Source organism: Otolemur garnettii, unplaced genomic scaffold (assembly GCF_000181295.1).
Source record: "Otolemur garnettii isolate 467f Iridium unplaced genomic scaffold, OtoGar3 scaffold00124, whole genome shotgun sequence".
NCBI classification, from domain to species: domain Eukaryota; kingdom Metazoa; phylum Chordata; class Mammalia; order Primates; family Galagidae; genus Otolemur; species Otolemur garnettii.
Genome location: NW_003852519.1, coordinates 4,723,502 through 4,743,624, shown reverse-complemented (window position 1 = coordinate 4,743,624; position 20,123 = coordinate 4,723,502). Strand labels below are relative to the sequence as shown.

The window sequence follows — 20,123 nt, the reverse complement described above, 5'->3', positions numbered from 1 at the left end:
CTACTGTGAGTTGAACTTTTTTAGACTCTACATATAATTGAGATGATACGGTATTTGTCTTTCTGTTTCTGGCTTATTTTATTCAGCATAATGTCTTCTAAATTCAATCATATTGCTATAAATGACAGAATTTCCTTCTTTGAAAGCTGAATAATACTCCAGTGTGTATATACACCACATCGTCTTATCTATTTATCTGCTAATGGGCACTTCGGTTCTTTCTGCATCTTGGGGATTGTGAGTAATGCTGCTGGGCATTTTGTGTCATCTTTTAAGAAAAGTCTATTTAGGGCCTATGTCCATTATTTTAATCAGGTTATTTATTTTCTTGTTATCTGAGTAGTCTAAATTTCTTATATATTTTGGATATTAGCCCCTAATCTGATGGATGATTTGCAAATCTTCTCTCTCGATCTGTGGGTTGTCTCTCCACTCTCCTGTTACCTTCTCTGTGTAGGTGCATGTTAGTGTGATGGCAATCCCATTTGTTTTTGCTTGTCAATATCAAGAAATCATTACCCAAACCAAAGTCCTGGAGTTTCCACAATGTGTTTCTTCTAGTAATTTTTCAGTTTCAGATCTTACCTTAAACCTTTACTCTATTTTGAGTTGATTTTTTGTATATGGTGTGAGGTAAAGATGCAACTTAGAGAAATGTAGATATCCAGTTTCCCTTGTGCCATTTAGTAAAGAGACTATCCTCTCACCAGACTTTGTTCTTAACACCTTTGGCAAAAATCAGTTGTCTGTAAATGCATGGATTTATTTATGGTGCTTTCTCTTCTGTTCCATTGGTCTCTGTGTCGGTTTTTATGTCATGCTATTTTGATTACTATAGCTTTGTAGTATATTTCGAAGTCAAGGAGTGTGGTACCTCCAGGTTTGCTTTTTTGCTCAGGGTCATTTTGGCTATTTGGGGTGTTTTGTAATGCCATACTAATTTTAAGATTATTTTTTTCTATTTCTGCAAACACGTCATTGGAATTTTTATATAGGTCATAATTTCTCTTTTGAAGACCAATCTTTATAATTTTTACCTACTATTATCAACCATTAAATATTCCATTTATCTTGGTTCGATTTTGGCAATTGACATTTTCCTACCTCAATAATTATCTCATTTCCATATGTTTTTGATACTAAAACAGCATACTCATAACTAAACATTGTTATCTTCTCTGTATTTTTTGTTATATATTCTGTTTGGATTTGTTAGTTTTATTTATTTTGTCATATTTTTCTCCAATAACTCAGCTCTTAACATTGTTAAATCTAATATACTTTAATATATTGATTTCCAGTTCTTATCTGTTTATCTTAGTTTCTTACTCCTACTTACCTTATATTTGTTTTATTCATTTCCTAAATTTTTTCCCTGAATATTTAGTTCATTTGTGTTCATTTAATTGCTACTTTAAAAATGAAAACATGTGTGCTTTTAAATGTGCCTCAGGGCAGAGTTTTTTCTGTATCCTCAAATGTATAAATGAAATTTTTTCATTTTTGTTTATTTTCCAAACACTTTGTGATTATGGGTTCATTTCCTTCTTGACCAATTAATTATTCAGGAACAGTATGTTCAATTCTAGGAGGTATGCTTTGTTTTGATTTCATTTAAACTTCTATAAGAGGATATGTTCCTTTTTTATACTAAACCATGTTATAATCTTTATTAAATGCTTACCAATTATATTTTTAAATTTTTACATCATTTTCTTTTTACCTATTTGATTAAAAACTGACCAGAGTGTGATATAAGCATTCATGAGAATTATTTATCTACCTCTACTCCTAACAGATTCTGTTTTATTTTTGTTACTTAAGGGATGTCCACTGGCAAAGTTTTGATTTAGACTATATTTTATCAACACAATAACAAATGTCCTCAATATCCCTTTGATTGTTTTTTCCTTCAAATTTAACTTGGCTTCACATGCACATTTTCCACTCTTTTATTTTTGTCTTTGTTTTATGAATTCCTCACTCTTTATTATTATTATTATTATTATTTTAAGCTTTGACATTCTGGGTTAAGAGTGTTTCCTGTAAGCAATGGTTATAATATGTTTTACAGTCCTTCCCCCATTGGCCTTTTTATATTTACTCATCCTCAAAAGAACAGATTTACTGCGAAGCAATGTTAACCAATTGAGAGTGTATGTGGCTATTTTTACTAACGTCTACAGGTAAAATGCCCTAATACCAAAGCTACTGCAACAGGAATACTACTGGGATGAAGTGAGAATGTTACACCATTTTTACATTTGCTAACCAAGTAGATGGAGGGGACTATAGACTCAAGCATACGTGGCTATCTGGTAAACTCAGAACTCTTTCTTGCCTGTAATGTTTTACCTCTGGGTTCGAAACTTCCTGGATACAGTGTGACCTGCCTGTGTTCTAGTCTCATTACTTCTTTCTTTTGCAGTTTTTTTTTTCATTGATACATATTAAATGTACGTATTTTGGAGGTAGATGTGATAACTTGATACATTTATATAATCAAATCAGGGTAATTGGGATATTTATTGCCTTAAATATCTGTTCTCATCAACTCTTGTCTTATGGTTTTAAAGGGTAGTTTAGGAGCAGAGGTACCTGGTTCTGGGGAGTAAGTGATCTAGTGAAAGCTCTCCTTCTTTCTCCCCTCCCCAAACTAACTGTGCATTAGAGAAACAATTACTAATATTCTATCTAAAACTGACTTTGATTTCTATGGCAAGGGCATGTTTTGGTCATCTCCTGCTCACCCCATTGTTAAGAGAGGAACCTCTTACCCTATATAATATGACACTATGAACATCCACCCCTGGACAGATGAGGCTGACCAGATACTCACAGCCTGAGACAGGAGGATATAGCATGTCATAGAGTTCTATTCAAGAATAGACTGAGCAGGCAGGGTCTGCAGAGGACAGGCTTTGTAGAAACAAAGTGTTGAGGTGACTTTCATTTTCCATAGGAGGACATAATTGTTTTGTTTGAATAATGTTGAGGGCAGGCAGAGAAGTGAAACTGGCTGGGTGGAGGCCTGGGTAGGGTGTGTCTGGGCTGGCTAGTAGGGGAATGGGCCAGTCTGGGTGAGGAGTATATGTAATGATTGCAGGGAAACATATCTTAGGTCCTCATAGTTCTGTGAGTCTCAGAAATATCAAGGTAGCAAATAAAATATTGAGCCTTACAATACAGGCTTAATATCAGAGAGAAATAAAATATATTTCTGTTTTCTATTAACAAATGTGTGCTGTTTATAGTATTATAAACATAGTATTATAGAATTACAGCATGTGCGAAGCATCATGTATGTTTCTCAATTCAGTTTTGAAAGTCTTACATTGAGTGTAAATCAAGAATCCCATAGTAGGTTGAATGGCAGTCCTCAGATTTGGGTAGAAATGTTGGCTGGGTATTTTTTTAAAAATCTAGAATAAGCTCTTTCAAAGACTGCTAACTAGACAGTTTTAAACTGTTACAAAAATGCTAAGGAAAGTCATGGAAGTGGTAGTTTCATTCACACCAACCAGGCAGCTACACACCTGCATTTGTTGTAAGAGCAGGACAATGAGGACTCTACTGAGCGATGTTACTTAACCTCTCTGTGCCTTCAGACTTTATCTCTCAAATAAATGAATAGTCCAGGTGATTCTACTATTCTTTGGTTTCTAAAATGACTGTGATTACTTAAGATAAGTAGAAATATCTTATTTAGTATCTATTATGATCTAATACTTTGGAGTAATTACTATTTGCACGTCCCCTACTAATCTATGAACTCCTTTCCTTAAGCAACCTGGAAGCTTGTTTTTCTAGTATGTGAAATTTTTAAAAAATAATTTTGAAGGGTGGCGCCTGTGGCTCAAAGGAGTAGGACGCTGGCTCCATATGCCAGAGGTGGTGGCTTCAAACCCAGCCCTGGCCAAAAACTGCAAAAATAATAATAATAATTTTCAAATGAACAAATTAATTGAGCAAGAGATATGAGGGGGGATTCTGAAAAAATGTCAACTATCTTACTAGTGTTCTATGACTTCAACAATGACTAGCTGGTTACTCTGGTAAAGTACGTAAGGAGAGTTCACTGTGAGCAATAACAAATCACGTTGTGAATGACCCACCAGATTTTTCATTTAGCACGTTTTTTTCGCATGTTCCTCTTCACCTAAGCTGAGACGTTTAGTTAGTCCCATTCTAGACCTAAAGTCCTCACTCTGCCTCCTTTTGCAAGGATGCTCCTGATTTCAATCAGGTACAAGAAATGTCAGATGAAAAATGGCACCAATGTGAATTACGACAATAAAAGTTTATAAGCTACTAAAATAAAGTTATAGTACCTAAGAGCTGAGTCAACTGACAATGTTAAATGGAACATTTTACAACCAGTCCTGGGATAATGATTTTTAAAAAATGGCACATGGAACATGAGGAAATATCTGACATGAAGCAGGAACAAGATCAAGCTCAGGATGCGTGATTTTGAATGAGTTACCTGTAACAGGGACAAGAGGAGATAACAACCTCAGGTTTGTGGTGTGTCTCTTCAGTGACCAACCCTGGGCAGTAGTTATCACTTTCACTTCTCACAGCAACTCAGTGGGAGAGGGAGGGATCATAGTCATCATTTCAGACAGGAGATACTGAGGCTCACGTGGCCCAGTTGTCTGGCTATCAACAAAACTCTGAAACAAAAGGCTGCCTGACTCCAAAGTCCATGTTCTTTCTATATATTTTTATCTCAAATGCTGTCTCTTTGCATTGGCAGACAATCTCTATATAAATAAAACAGTTTTAGGTTTTAAGAAGAAACTGTCTTGATGCTGTCAGAATAGGTGATGGCTCTCTTTACCATGGAGCTCACTGCGTCAATTAGCCATACAGAGGTTATTAAATTATATTTAAACAAGGTAAAAATGTGGGACTAGAATGAAAGACCAGCATTAGAAAGCCAAATGCTAAAAATAATATCTAAAAAAGAAGGAATAGAGGAAGATTAGGAAAAGTTTGAATAGGATGATATGACAATATTTGTTTTTTAAATAACCCTGCTCATAAAATGTTATTTGTATGCCAGCAAATTTCTACTACCTGTCTCTAACTTTGCTAATACAACATCCTCCTGTTCTGTCACTTCACACCCTCTACCCGAGTCACAGTGCTTCTCACTGATGCCCACCATGGCATCCCCAATGGGGGTGCTGGTGTTGTCTCCCAGGAGGCTGACATTTGTGCTAATGGCACAATTTCTTGGGAATGTTATGTTTTACCTTTATAGATCTTATAAAATTTATATTCTTCTTTCTCATCTGATTCCATTATAATATAAAGATAGTCTTTCCAGTCTTGCTTATTATGAACCAAATACATGCTCCAGGGTGAAATAATGTCATGTTAATTCTAAATCTCCACATATTCTGTGCAAACTTCTGTTACTATAGTCAGAGAAACACGATGATAAAATGGCCTAATCACATGACATGCAAAGTGCTGATGCGAAGTGAAAAGGACAGAAATACAATGGGAATATTAATCCAAGAGAAAAGGAAAATAGAGTGTTTGACTAGGCTTAGCAGGATGGCTTAGTTCTTCCTGAAAGTAAGTGGGATGTTATCTTACTCTATTTTGGACTCATTCTGAACTTCCTCCATTCAGGAACAATTCAATGAGTAGCTCCTACACACACACACACACGCACAGGACTTCACTCTATCTAATAGACATATAGAGAAACATTCAGTGAATCTCATCTACCCATCTAAACATCAGATGAAGGCATCATGTCAATATAGCAATAAGTTTGCATTAAAATAAAACATGAATAAATAAAGTGGGGAAGTGGAACTTACAAAATCGCTTTAAACTCAGTGTTAATTTCCGTGCACGGGTCCCACACTGTAATGGACGCAGCTAATTTTCATAGCTGATGCGTAATAATGACCATTGGGAAGTTAAATGACAGAAGAGAAGCAGCTTTAAATGGAAATAGTACAATTAATCACAACTGTCAAAGTACGCACTTGCTGACTATCGACCTTGAACAGAGCATTTAATTCAAAGCCCATTCAAAACTATGCCCTATCAAGGCAGAGGGCATGAACCAGTTTCCAGTTTAGGAAGCAACCCATAACCCATTTGCCAAGATGGCACTGCAGATTAATTCTGCTGTTGCACAGACTGACTGGTGTGGTGCCACACCCCTCTTTACCACTCACTGTAGGGGTTGAGCCTATCAAAAGGCAAGGAAATCCCAAAACCTTGTCATTTAAATGTTCAAAGGTGATAGGTTCATGTTCTCATAATGCATAACATTTTTTTCTTTTATTATTATTATTATTTTATTGTTTGGGATTCATTGAGGGTACAAAGAATTAGGTTATAGTGATTGCATCTGTTAGATAACATCCTTCTTCTAATTGTGTCCTGCCCCCAGATGTTCCATACACCATGACCCTTCACCACTTACCTCCTCCCATCTCCCCACTTGCTCATTCCCTCAGCCCAGCCCACCCCCCACCCCACCCCCCGTATTAGTTCATCTACTGCCTTCATATTATAATAGAGTACATTGGATTCTTGCTTCTCCTTTTTTGTGAATTGCATAGCATTTTTTAAAATATTCTACCCATTTAGAGCTAAAATCGTATTGAGTTCTCTCTGTAAAGATAGAGTTTCCCTTGTAAACATTGTGTAATAACATATGTCTATAATATATTTTGGCAATACTAGATGCCATTGCTGTTTTTAATGTATTGCCTAAAAATAAGTGTTGCATATGTACTATGTAATGCATTTTAGGTAGTATTGTATATACTATCTTAAATAATACCTCAAAACCCACTGAAGAAAAGTTGAATGTGTGTGTAGATATAGATAGATAGATGTAGATATAGATACCGAAAAAGAGAGGGGGAAGAGAGAAGACAGAGAAAATTATAGCAAAGATTCAAAGCAAAAGTCAAAACTTAGGAGCAAATTAAAGCAATTACCTTCAATGCTGTATAGTTTCAGATATACTCAGTATGACCTCAGAAGGAAGTTGAGATACTATATTTGTTGTTATTAAATGAAAGAAATTATTTATCAAAAAAAATCTCCATGTCACCAGAGATTGTAATTAATTTGACGAATGATGTCTGTGATATACATAAGGTAACCCTGGATTTATCACAGTTATCAAGATGATATCATGTCTGTTACCTACATGTATTATAGGTATATCCATCTACTAGCCTTACACTTGGCATATGCAACAGACTATTTTATCTTGGAAATTTTTTTCATTCATTCAATATATATATTTGTCAAATCATCCCTGTGTGACAGGCAGGAACAAATAAGACAAACATGGTTCTTACAAATTAATAGCACAATCAGGATGATCTTCACAACCTAGTTCTTCTGACATCACCTATATTATATGGTGCAAATTAAGGGAGTTTTTTTTTTTTTAACCTTCAAAATATTTGGGGTGCTTTGCTTATCATTTTACTATTTACAGAATTAAATGAATTTTGACAATGAGGTTTCGGATGAACTTTTTTGCTTTGTAGATATTACTGAAGCAAATAAAGCTCTATGAATTGTGGAATGATTAAAATATTCACAGAAAGTTAAAACTCTGCAGTTGAATAACAATTACATTTGTTCCGAACAGGCAATTGGTTTCCAAACACATTAAACAAAGGCAATTTAGAAAGCTTCTTCTTCTTCCTGGCATCATTAACACTGTTGAACGTCCTGGGATTCTGGAGTGTTTCACAAAGGTAAGAGTGTGGTAAGATGAACAATTTCTGAGTCCATGAAATATTGGTCTGGGAGCCATCACTGAGCCAATGGGAATTCCATATGCCATGACTGGACAAATTAGCATATTAGAGAAATTTAACGGATTATTCAGAGGAAGAATTTCAATTTAGAATTCACGTTTCCCATCAATCCTTATAATAAAATAGTACCTTACTAAATGCTAAAACATGTTCTAAAACAAGATGTTTTTCTTCACCATATAATACCACTTCAGGGTTAGAAATAATCGTGCTGATAATAAGAATGAATGAAACGTTACTATTAAAAGCAAATATAATTAAACAAATAACTAGGAATCTAATGATGCTTGAGATTTGGATCCCATTCAGGTCTTTAAATCAGCAGTGACCCCTTCAAGGTCAAAAGCGAGCTGTGCAAAATTCCTTAGCTTGTCACTTGAGACCATGCAGTAGCTTAATATGTCTCATCTACTATCCATTGCCAGCCCCCCCCCTTCTTCTCCTTCTCTACCCCCACCACCCTTGGAGTATTCTTGGAGGGCTGTGTGCTTTTGAGAAAATTGCCTAAGTTTTCTGAGCCTCTGTTTTCACATATGCAAAATAAAGACAATAATACCAACCTCCTCTGGGTTTCAGAGAGATGAGTTTTGATAAAGGGCTAATTACAATGTCTGTGACATAGCAGGAACTAAACAGATTTTCATTTTCCTTCTTTCCTTCCATCCATTTATCTCTTTAGTTCTTTAATCACATCTTATCACTTCTCCTGTGCCTAAATAATTATTTGTTCTGTTCGTGTAACAAATCTCTTTTTTAAAACATCAGGTAGTGATAGGTAGTAACATAAACTGGAAGAATGCAGAGTCATTAAGTCAATGAATGTTTAGTGCCATGAATGCTCTTATTCTCATGGAGCTTAAGGCCCCGTGTAAGAAAGGGGATTAAACCTCATGCAAGGCAGAATTTATGGCAATATTAAAATCCTTAATGCCTCCCTTGCTTTTTACATTTCTAACCTTCCAAAGTATCAAATTGATCCTCCATGATATATAGTTTTCCTAAATGCTGGTCTCATTGTTTGATTGAAAATCAAATTAGAGAGTCAGAGAGTATTGCAGAAAGAGCCAATAGGAATTTCCTTGCCTATATGCAAAAATGGATTTGGCAATGAAGCCTGAAGCGGAAGGCAAGGCCTCTGTCTGCTCCATCCACTGCCTCAAAAAATGTAAGTTGGGTCCACCTACCAATTCTCACAAATCTGTGCTCGTATCTCTCAATTTTTACTATGAATCATCCTATGAGGTTTGGCCCTTATCTTTCATAAAGTTGTTTCAAAGGCAGTCCTTAGAGTCAGCCCAGTTGAATCCAGTTCCACAGTTCAGCAAGCTGGTTAACCTTGCTTGCCAAGCCTGTTTCTTGATTTGTAAAATGGAGACAGTGAAGTAACTGCATCTTAAGGTTATCATGAGGATGAATAATTACTCCAAAATATGAGTAATAATGGTCTCATACTTAGCCTCATGCTCCCTTCTTCATCCCTTTTATTCTTATTCTAAATTTATGCTGAGGTGTAGCCAAGATGACCATGACCATGAACCAATCTCAGGTAGAACTAGACTGGAACAAGAAACTATTTGGTCAGGGACTGAGTCATTCATTCAATCTTTTGACCAACCTGCTACACATTGTCCCAGACACTACTAAAATATTGTTGAACCAAGCAAAGTACCAGTGTAAATGGAGTTAACACATAGGGCCCCCAGTTAAAATGTTCAAGTGTGATTCTTTCTCTGTGATCATGGACCACAGAGATTTTTAGGACCAAGTGAGTTCCTATAAAGAAGTGAAAGATGATGATGTAAGGTACAGAGGAGAAGGTAAGAACACAAGTATACAACATGCCAGAGATTGGAGAAACTAAGGGTGGGAAGGAACTGAGTGAAAACAGGGCTTTTTCAGAAATAAATCGGATTCTTACCAATCTCCTTCATCTGCTGTCTACTTTCTTTTCTCCTACATACTTTTTTAGGGAAGGAAAAGAAAGAGGAAGAAACAAAGCAGAAAGGAATAAAATTAATTTTTCACGTGTTAAACACCCTGTGTGTCTTGGGCACCATGCTCCACACACAAGTCAACCATCTTTTTTCTCTACCACCTCCTTGTTACACAGATCTCATCACTCTACTTTATAAATAAGAAATCTAAACTGCAAAGCTAGTTAGTGAACTGACCAAATTCATACACAAGTGCAGATTTGCTTGTCTCCAAAGCGCATGCTCTCATGCTTCTATACTGTGCTGCTTCTAAGTGCCCTAGAAGAGCCCTCTTCCTGCTCCCTGACAATCCCTAACTCTGATGCCTTGGGAGAAGTCTGGGGCCTTCGCTCAGTTGAACTGCACCATGACCACCTGCTGGTCAGAAATCCCACAGGAAAAGAATGGGTGTCACATGTCAGGAGAAAGGAGAGTGTGGAAAATTTGCCCCCAGAGATTAAGTAGCCAGCACCAATGCCATCAGTGCAAAGGCACATGTTGCCTGAGGGACTTGTTGGCCACTGGGATTGGACGGGCCAAGTCAGGAGAGCTAAGCAAAAACAATATGGAACCTGAGGGAGAAGGATCCATGTCTGCAGTGAGGAATGCATGATTCTGATTCATTACTATATTGACTGTTCTTGTCAAACAAAAATGAACAATAAGCATGCAAAGAAAGAAGAGAAAGCACCAGTGTCCACAGGACAGATTATTGAAAAATACTATTTTCAGTACACATCCAATCACAATCCAAGCTTCGTCATGCCCAAAGCTTTATCTGTTCAGAGCCAGTTTTATCTGGCAAATCTATCAAGAATAGGGGAATTCCAACATACTCTTGTCTCCAAAGATAGTGGATTAATTTTGAACCAACATTTACACCACTATAGGAATAGCCCGAGGTCTCCGTTAGCATCCAAGGCAACCCAACCCACTACCAAGCTTATATGCAGGTCATTATGAAACTTTCGAGGGACACAAAATTCAAGAAATGTAAAATCCACGTGGGCGGAAACAAATGAAGCCCTCCCAGCAACACCAATAAACCAAGTAAGTTGAAACTGGGATGGGTGAATCAGAAAGGACACTGCTGACTGTGTTTCTTGGAAGTGAAATCATGTACCAAACTCAGTCTATCTATAAACTTTTGTAGTGAACCACATATTATTGTGATAATAAAATACTAGCATAAGTCCTAGAACCAACCTAATCTCATCAGGGTCACTGAATCATCATCTCAAAACCCTAGCTGAGTACAGTTAGGAAATTACCCACAAATGTCAAACCAGATTTACTTATCACATATACCTCAAAACAAAAACAAGCAAAGAGAAAGCCCCAGCCCCTGCCACTGTCTGTATCGGAGCCCTCCGCAATCAAATCTGAAAGAGTGCAATGGTGACATGTCATACCCAAATTTGGCTCTTTCCATTTAGGGGTGAAGGAATTAGGCAGATAAAATGTCTCTTCCTTGCTGAAAAGGATTAGGTAAATATGTCTACAGTACTTAATATAAATATGTATCCCACATTGGATGCTAAAATAAAAAGTAGGTATAGGTATTTAGGAGGAAGAGGCAGGAGATTTTTGTAACTTAACACTGCTGTCCCTCCAGGACTGTTGATATCATGGCACTTATTTTGTCAAAGGTACCAGTAATCTTTTATGCATAAGCTATAACAATTATTGAAAGTGACATAAATCAGAGACAAATGACCAGGGTTATTCAAGCTATATTCATTCTCTTACGATAGCAGTTATTTTTAGCAACATATTGAGAAGGAAAAGAAGGTAAAATTAGCTTTTAAAACCTTCAGAAATAAAAAACAGATGCCTAACCCTGGAGAAGTCTGTGTATGTGATAAAATTGAACATACAGCCCATATTCATTTGTTCATTCAAAAACTGCATCTCCAACGTCTACTATGTATCAAGCATTGTTCTAAGCACTGTGAAGAGAAGAGTGGATAAAGGAGTCTGAAATTTAATACACTGGAGCTGACTTCAAAGTACTTAAGAAAATCATCTGTCTTCTAAGTCAGTGTGCCATAGAGAGAAAAGGCCAAGGTTCATAATACTTGAGTTCTGGTTCCAAATCCAGGCCAACTATTAACATTATTATTATCATTAACCAGAATAATTGAGTTCTGGTTCCAAATCTTGCAAACTATTAACACTATTTATACGAACCTTAAGCAAGTTATGAAATTTCCCAATCTGTGAAATGGGATGGTTCTATCCCACCCTAATATAGTGACCTATACCTAAAAGATACTCAGGACAGTAGGCTTTTCTGGGGGTGGGGATAGAGTGTGCACATTCTAGAAATATATTCATAGATTCATTTTTTGACAATGGCGTTTTCCACATAGTCTCAGCACTGAATTTGCAAATCCCCAGTGTGTCTGAGAAACCTTTTATGAATCCTGGCTGCCATGAAATCTGTAAAGTCAATAGGCATTCAGGCTTTCCTCAGCCTCTCTGTCAGCATTGAAGGGACAAGGCAGCTTGTGAAAGAGCGCCACCTAAAGGTCCTTATGAGACACCGCGCTATATACTTCATAAAAGGAAAACTCCTTTGTCCTGTTAGAAAGACTGTTCCAGTGAGCAGCGCTCTTAAATAATCATCAGTGTTGTGCCAGTATCTATGAGCCCATCATAAAAGGGAGACAAGCCCAGGGAGAAGCAAATGATTTATCAAGTCATCTACATCTGGTCCTAAGAAAAGCTTTCTTTCTTTCTTTTTTAGATATTGTAATCTAAATCATTTTAATGCCCAGAACATCAGTGGAAGTAATCTTGAAGAAACACTTCTCCTCCATGAAAAGTCTCTGAAATTTTATGGCAGTATCCAGGAATTGTTTTCAAGTATTGATCTTTGGGAGACAGCCCTATGAAACTATGTTTGAGTCTACCTGTCTTCTGAGCACCGTATTCTTTGTTTCCGGGTTTGGTTGAACACTTTATGTGTTTTAGTAAGAGCCCATCTGTATGGGAGTGACTTTATAAATATTATCTGTGTACTTTATTTACAAAGACTAATCATGACCTTTCTGGTAAACCGTTATGCTATCACATTAACACGTCAGGCATTAGAATTTACAAAGTAATTTCAAAATCTTGGTGATTACAGCAAGAAAAACAATGATTTTCTATACACCAACGGTATTTTTAAACTTTCGTGATGGCTCAGCCATGTTCAAAAACAACATACAAGTGTTTTTTTCAGAGTTTTAATGAATCATTAGAACCAAACTAACCGTATGTTAATATTCTTTCTTTCAGTACATTTATTGAGTCCTTATTACATGCCGGGCGTTGTGACGATATACTGTAGAAGTCTGAGTAAATAATAGACATATATACGATTTTGCTACATTTAATCGTGATATTACACCTTCAAGATATGACTGCATTAAAGACATTTCTTCTCAATTAAAAAGCAATTGCACTAAAATAGATGTCCTTAACAAAGAGAGAATGAGAGAATATCCACGTACTGAAAAAAGGTGAAAAATAATGTAAATGATGGAATTATTGGGATTAAAGGAAAGAATACAATGAAGTAAGATAAACTGAGTGCTGTGAGGAAGGTAAGTGACTAAACCACACAGAGATGTTTCGCGGGATTATACAAATGTCATCTTATCGCCTCTGTCACCAATTCAGAGGCATTCAAGAAACCATCTTTTAAAAGAGTTTTTTCCTTTTATAAGCAAAGAAATGTGGAAATTCACTTTTTAAAAAAATCAAATAAAATTAACAACCATACCTTTGTAGCAGTGTTTGTCAAAATTTGGTGCTGAGGACCACCCACTTCCAGTGACTCTTTCTGGCTCCTACATAACCTTTCTTAACTCAAATCTTTTTTCAGTTCGGGGTTTAGGAATTGGTGGTCTTAACAAGCACACCCAAACCATTCTTATGTTCCCTGAAGTTTGAGAGCCACTGCTTTCTAGAACCATTCATGCTGTGGGTTTGTCAGCTGACTGCGAATGATTCTGCAATGAGGCACCTCCCTTGCACATACATAAAATATTTTAGCTCTCTAGAATAAAAGATTTATTCAATTTGATTAGGTACACTATGCATTTTTAATTGCAAAAGAGCAGCTGTAAAGCGCCAGGTGTTTCTCTCTTACTCCAACTATTTTTTGTTTGAAGACAAATGAACAGCCTAGCCCGGACCAGCATCAATTCTTCGCCTGCAACTTTCTGCAGTCCTCCTTTGTTTGCCATTTGTTCCCAGGAAAAACAGAGAGGCCGACCCCTGATATGCCTGAGAAGCTTTCCTCAATGCGAAGGTCAAATGCCAAGTTCGCAATTTGGGTTTAATGAACACCCAAAAGATCAAGAAACCTTGAAACGCCTCACCTCGGAACAAGGTGGGACGCTCTAACAGTCTCTCTCACTGTCAGAAAGCGGGCCGGCTTTATTTTCTTCCCCTCCACCCCCGATTTGCCTTCATCTGGCTCATTCCTACATCATAATAGCAAAAGGTGCTCATTATGCTTTTTTCACTTGTCCTTAGAGATGAAAGATCTACAGAATTATAAAGTTGACCCAAAGCAAACACCAAAGGAGCTCAGCATTCTCACACTGGCGTTGACACTGGTGATGAGCTAAATTGCAGTAACGACACCGGCTTCCATTCGGAACAAGATGCATTCACACAGCAGTTTCTTCTCTAGCGCCTAGCAACATTATCATTGAGCACCTGGAATAGTTTAGGCATTAAGTGTAATTGGTTTTGCTTTACATAAATCTGTAGCTTTGTAAATAAGCGGAGCATTTCAGCTTCTATATAACACCAATTAACTTAAAGGGATGCGTTGTTTGCAGAAGCCTGCTGAGCTCTTTACTGTATTTCTCTGGTAATCCGCTCAGTGGCAGGCAAACTCCTGCGTCCCTGCAGTGTTCCATTGACTCCAGCCATTTGGTGCCAAGGGTCTGTACCCAGCCACTCATTTGCTACATCTTTTCACTGCTGGTGAAAGGTCGGAAAAGTGGAGTCTTCCCTGAGAAGCACCTTCTGTGCTGTTTCCATCCACGATCAGCACCGGAAAGGCAGGGTATTTGAAAATGTTTTCTGTGACCCACAGAACACAGGTCCGACCCCATCTGATTCTGTCCACAACTGACAGTGGTGTCTCTTTCTTCTTTCTTTATTTTCTTGTAACTCTTCAATCCAGTGTAGCCAAAAATTAGTACATTGAGCCCATACACAAAATTAAGAAAGCCAGATTTTTTACTACGTAAGTTTGTAAGTGAAAATGTTTTCATCAGAGTGACTTTTTTACTTTTTTTTTTTTTTTTTGAGACAGAATCTCACTGTGTAACCCCAGTAGAGTGCAGTGGCATCACTGTCATCATAGCTTACAGCAACTTCAGACTTCTGGGTTCAATCAATTCTCCTGTCTCAGCCTCCCAGGTAGCTGGGACTACAGGTGCCCACCATAGCAGCCAGCTAACTGTTTATTTTTAGTAGAGACAGGCCTCACTCTTGCTCAGGCTGGTCTCAAACTCCTAAGCTCAAGTGATCCTCGGGTCTCAGCCTCCCAGATGGCTAGGATTACAGGCATAAGCCACAGCTTCTGGCCAGAGTGACTTTTTAAAATAGTACACAATAACACTTAGAGATCTGCTCCTGGGGGTGGATAAATTTTTCCAAGCTCCTTGGATAATTCTCCTTGTTTTCTCTTTTCTCAGCTGGATCCTTATCACTCATATCCCCTTCAGCTTGTCTTGATTTATATTAACAGCATTCATTTCATCCTAGCCAACCTCTAATTTTCATGGTCTCTGAAGGTGTTTTATCAACTATCAGAATAATGACATCAGCAAATAACAGCTTGTGATTCCAAAAAATTTCCTATTAAAATTTCGTGATTTACAAGTTGAAGGAGAGAAAAGAATCCCTTTTGAAAACTATCAGGATCCCTTCTTTTATGAAAACAAAGCTTCCACACTGGTGCCATGAACCAGACTAGCAACTGGGCATCTACCACCTCCACTGCAAGAGAAGCCAGCATACAGTTACAGGTCACAGGTTTATGACTAAAGCCCCCCAGTAAAATCAGCAGCCAAGCAATGACAGCACACAGGTGCTGCGAAAATTCAGGTCTGCTTGTAGAGAGCAGGGAAATTAAAGGAGCAACTAATAGTAATAACAGTTTACAAGTTGCTAGCACACATATCATCACATCTGATTAGCACTACCATGCTGAGAGGGAGGTATGCTTTAACACGCCCATTTTGTACATGAGGAATGACAACTCTTAAAACATTAAGTGATTTATCAAGAGCCAGAGAGTTAGAGTAGGTGGCATGGATAGAGCTCAAAGTTTGGTCTTCCTGTCTCTAAGGTGCCAGCTTCTTCTACAAACAGCACTCACATGTCACCAAGACTAGATCATCATCAACCACTTGGGCAAAACTGTCTTACATCATCCGAAAGGGAATAAGAGTCAGAGTCAAGATTATGTCAGGGTTAGAAACTGCCCAGATGGTTAACAGAAACAAGCACCTTACTAACATCTCTTCTGGCTCGCTCAGCTCTCCCTCTGGAGCCATCCTGTCCTTGCACCAAATCAACCTGAAGGTGCTACAGTCGATTCCAAACTACTTCACAAAAAAAAGCTATTTGAGAAAAATAAATTGACCCCAACTACTATTAATAGTTGTGAAGACTCCTGTAATACTTGCTAAGTGCAAGACATTGTTCTAAGTTTTTTCTTTTTTTTTTTTTGTATGTTGGTTCATTTCATCATCACAATAACCCTATGAGTTAAGCATGAGGTTATTAAGTATGAAATATCTGATCTCCTTAAGTACTAAGTTTGATATCTCCAACCTTTCACTTTAACAATTCTTGTTTTATTTTTATCATGATGGTATATCCTCATCCTTTCAAACATATGTTTTGGCTTGTGATTCTATTTTAAAAAAAATTTTAGAGCAATTTTTGTAAAACCATTAACAGCGTTCATTTCATCCTAGCCAACCTCTAATTTTCATGGTCTCTGAAGGTGTTTTATCAACTATCAAATTTGTACTATTCTTGATCTGAGTTCCATTGTATAATCAACGCTGTGCATGCAGCTCAAAATATCATTGAAATGTTTGAGAAGGGTGTGGCTAATGAATGCACCATACATCAGTGGTTTGAGAAGTTCCGTTCTAGTGATTTTAATCTTGAAAACCTGAGACCAAGGTGGATAATGATGAGCTGAAAGCTGTAGTGGAAGCAAATCCATCTCAACCTAAACATGAATTAGCAGGAGTTGATGGTACCATTGCAACAATATTCAACCATTTGAGACAAATGGGCAAGGTAAAGAATCTGGATAGATGGGTTCCACATGAATTAAACAAGTGTCAGCAGAGAAATCATCCCCAAGCTTGCCTTTCTTTGCTATCAGGACACCATATTATTACATATGATACAAAGTGATTCTTTTTGACAATTGCAAGCACTTGGCACAATGGCAGAATGGAGTGCCCAAACACAATCCAAAACCACCTATTCACTACAAAGAGCTAATGGTGTCTATGTGGTGGCCCAGCACTGGTATTATCCACTGCAGCTTCATGAAACCTGGTCAATCGATTACAGCAGATGTCTACTGCAGCCATTGGAACAAAATGATGAGGATGCTTGTGATTAAGCAGCCTACACTGGTCAATAAAGACAGACCAATCCTCTTGCAACACAATGCTTGACCACATGTTCCAGAAGCTGAACTTGGAAACTGTCATCCACCATATTCACCAGACCTTGCATCAACTGACCACCACTTCTTTCAGGCTTTGAACATTTCTTGAAGGAAAAATACTCAATTCTCCACAAGCTGTGGAAAGCACCTCCCACGATTTCATCAGCACCTGCTGCCACACTTCTTTGCCCCTAGTATGCATAAGCTACTGGGAAGATGGCAAAACTCTGTTGCTACTCTAGGCCTATACTTTTTACTTGTACTACTTCTTGTTTGAGATATAAGAAAATAAACTTTTGATTCAAAATCAAACATTTCAGATTTAATGACCTAATACTATGGTTAGCTTCATTTTATGGATAAGAAACACAAAGGATAAAGTTAATAACTTTCCAAAAATGACACAGGCAGCATAGACAGAGGCAATATTTGAATCCAGGGAGACTGGCTGCAAAATCTGGGGCCATCCCTCTCTACGGAATTGCCTCTCAGTAGACCTTTATTTCTGGTAAGTTTTTCTTTATTCTCAGGGCAATTCCTCAGCCCAATAGACTTCTGTCTTTTTCTGTCTCAATGCACAAGAATAGGACTTCTTCCACTAGTAATTATTGGATTGAAACAACATTGATTCTCAACTCCCCTACATTGTGTGCTCCCCCCCCCCTTCATGAACAATTCCTATCTCCTCCTTTCCATGGGAAAGGAGACAGATATTATGAAAAGAGCAAATATTTTACCAGCAACAACCAGGAAGCTGAGAGATGACAGATGGATGGGCGATCTGAAGTGGGAATTATGATGATAAGGCAAGGACAGGAGTTTGTTAGGGGTGCGAGCAGTGAAGAAGTGAGGGAAGGGACCCAAAGGCACGGCTCTCAGGGCAGGAGTTCAGGCTCTGTGGCAGTGCAACATTGTATCTATTTAAAAATTGTTGTAGGGGTACTTTTCCTGAGTTTCCCAAATCATAATGGGAGCCATCTGTGTCTCATATGAAGCAGTCAGAGTTAGATCAAGGTGGGTCAAGTTAGATCCAGAGGTCAACTAGGCTGTCTGTTTCCTTAACATTTTACATAGACATTCTTGACATTTCCTTGGGTGTCTCCAGTGCTATTCTCTAGTGAGTGTAAAATTATCAGAGACAACAAAAAGATAATGATGACCAGACTCCCTCTCTCTCTGTCTCCCCACGCCTCTTTCTGGCTGTGTGTCCCTAAAGCTCTTGACAGTAGAATAGATGCTTTTTGACCAGGAGAATCATTTCCCCAGGTGATGTACTGTCCCTAGTCCACACAGACTTTACTATTAAATCATAACAGCACCCAAACCCTAATCTATCATCCATCACAGACAAGTCAGAATCCATTTTCTGCTGGGAGTCAGTTTCCTATCTGTCCTAAGTGACCAGATCTCATGTGAATACAGCAATGAGTCAATAGTCTCTGACAAGTGTCTATTACCACACTAGCAGCAAGTCAGGAGCTCACTTGATGACATTTATGCAAACCACAAGGCAGTGGTTCTACCAGGAGTAACAGATGGAAAAAAATGGCATCGAGGGGAGGCAGAGATTTGGCAAAAGTCAGGGGTAGGCCCCGTAACATTAAAGACATTAGCAAGAAAGCCTACACGTCATCATCACAGTTTTCATTTACCCAGAAGGAAGAGGAGAAGGAGAATGGGGGTGGGGGGACATGCTGAGTTTTAAAATACAGGGCAAAGCTCTCTATCAGAAATGTCAGAAGGGAAGTTTGAACTGCAAAAGCAAGTGGAGTGGGTGGCCATCTGGAAGGAGTGATATCCCATTTTGGCATAACGCCTAGCGTATAGTAGGTGCCTTGATTCCTGCGAGTTGACAATGGCCCCTGTGAGCAGCCAGACTGCTTTTTACCATTTTCCCAAACCTCTCTCTTAACAATAAGTTAAATCTGTGTAACTAAGGTGCCTCCCAAAATGCAGACTTGTTTCGCGTGCAGCCCGCTCAGTCCTGGCTCATTTGATTGCAGCTAACCGTGCCTGAAAGACAGGACCAAACGAGACGGACAAGCATGGCAGCGAATGAACCATTCCACTGCAATTAGAAGTTCACGGAGAATAAATTATCCTTGAGTTCAAGCTGTCCAGCAGTAATTCTCATTAATAACAGCACTTTAACAACAGTCTGCTTCCCACAACAGCAGTGCGTGCTAGAAACTTTATCATGACTCTCGAGGTGGGAGCCGCAGCCCAGCCGGCTAGCCCAGACTGCCATATGCAACACACAAGAGAAGGTTTAAACCGCAAAAGAGCTTGAATGTAGAACTGGCCGTGAAGTTCACTGGCTCAATGATCAGGTGAAAAAATTCAAAGGGATTCTTTCTTACAAGCTTTCTCTTCTAATTCATGATAAATGGTAAATGGATTTTCACGTTAGTCAGTCTACCTAATGGGATGTTTTCCTGCGATCACTCATCTTACCTCATCAGAAATGTCTTTTTCACTAGAGTATCCTTATTTCCTAGGATTTGCCTCAAAATAACTTAGAATAAAGGGAAGTAGGTGAAAGTTTAGGGTGTTAAGTTAATACATATGGAAGTTAGGATACGGGCACCTAAAAGTTCATTATGCCATTCTCATTAC

General features: G+C 38.1%; 1 protein-coding gene across 1 annotated transcript in view; it reads left to right on the top strand.

Moving 5' to 3' along the window:
* Positions 1–12,690, top strand: part of SLC15A5 (solute carrier family 15 member 5) — a 76,764-nt gene extending 64,074 nt beyond the window's left edge. Inside the window, exons 11-12 of the mRNA XM_003797793.1 lie at positions 7,649–7,757; positions 12,543–12,690. Coding sequence (XP_003797841.1) covers positions 7,649–7,757; positions 12,543–12,690 — 257 coding nt within the window. The remainder of the gene's footprint in view (positions 1–7,648; positions 7,758–12,542) is intronic.
* The last annotated feature ends 7,433 nt before the right edge of the window (positions 12,691–20,123 follow it).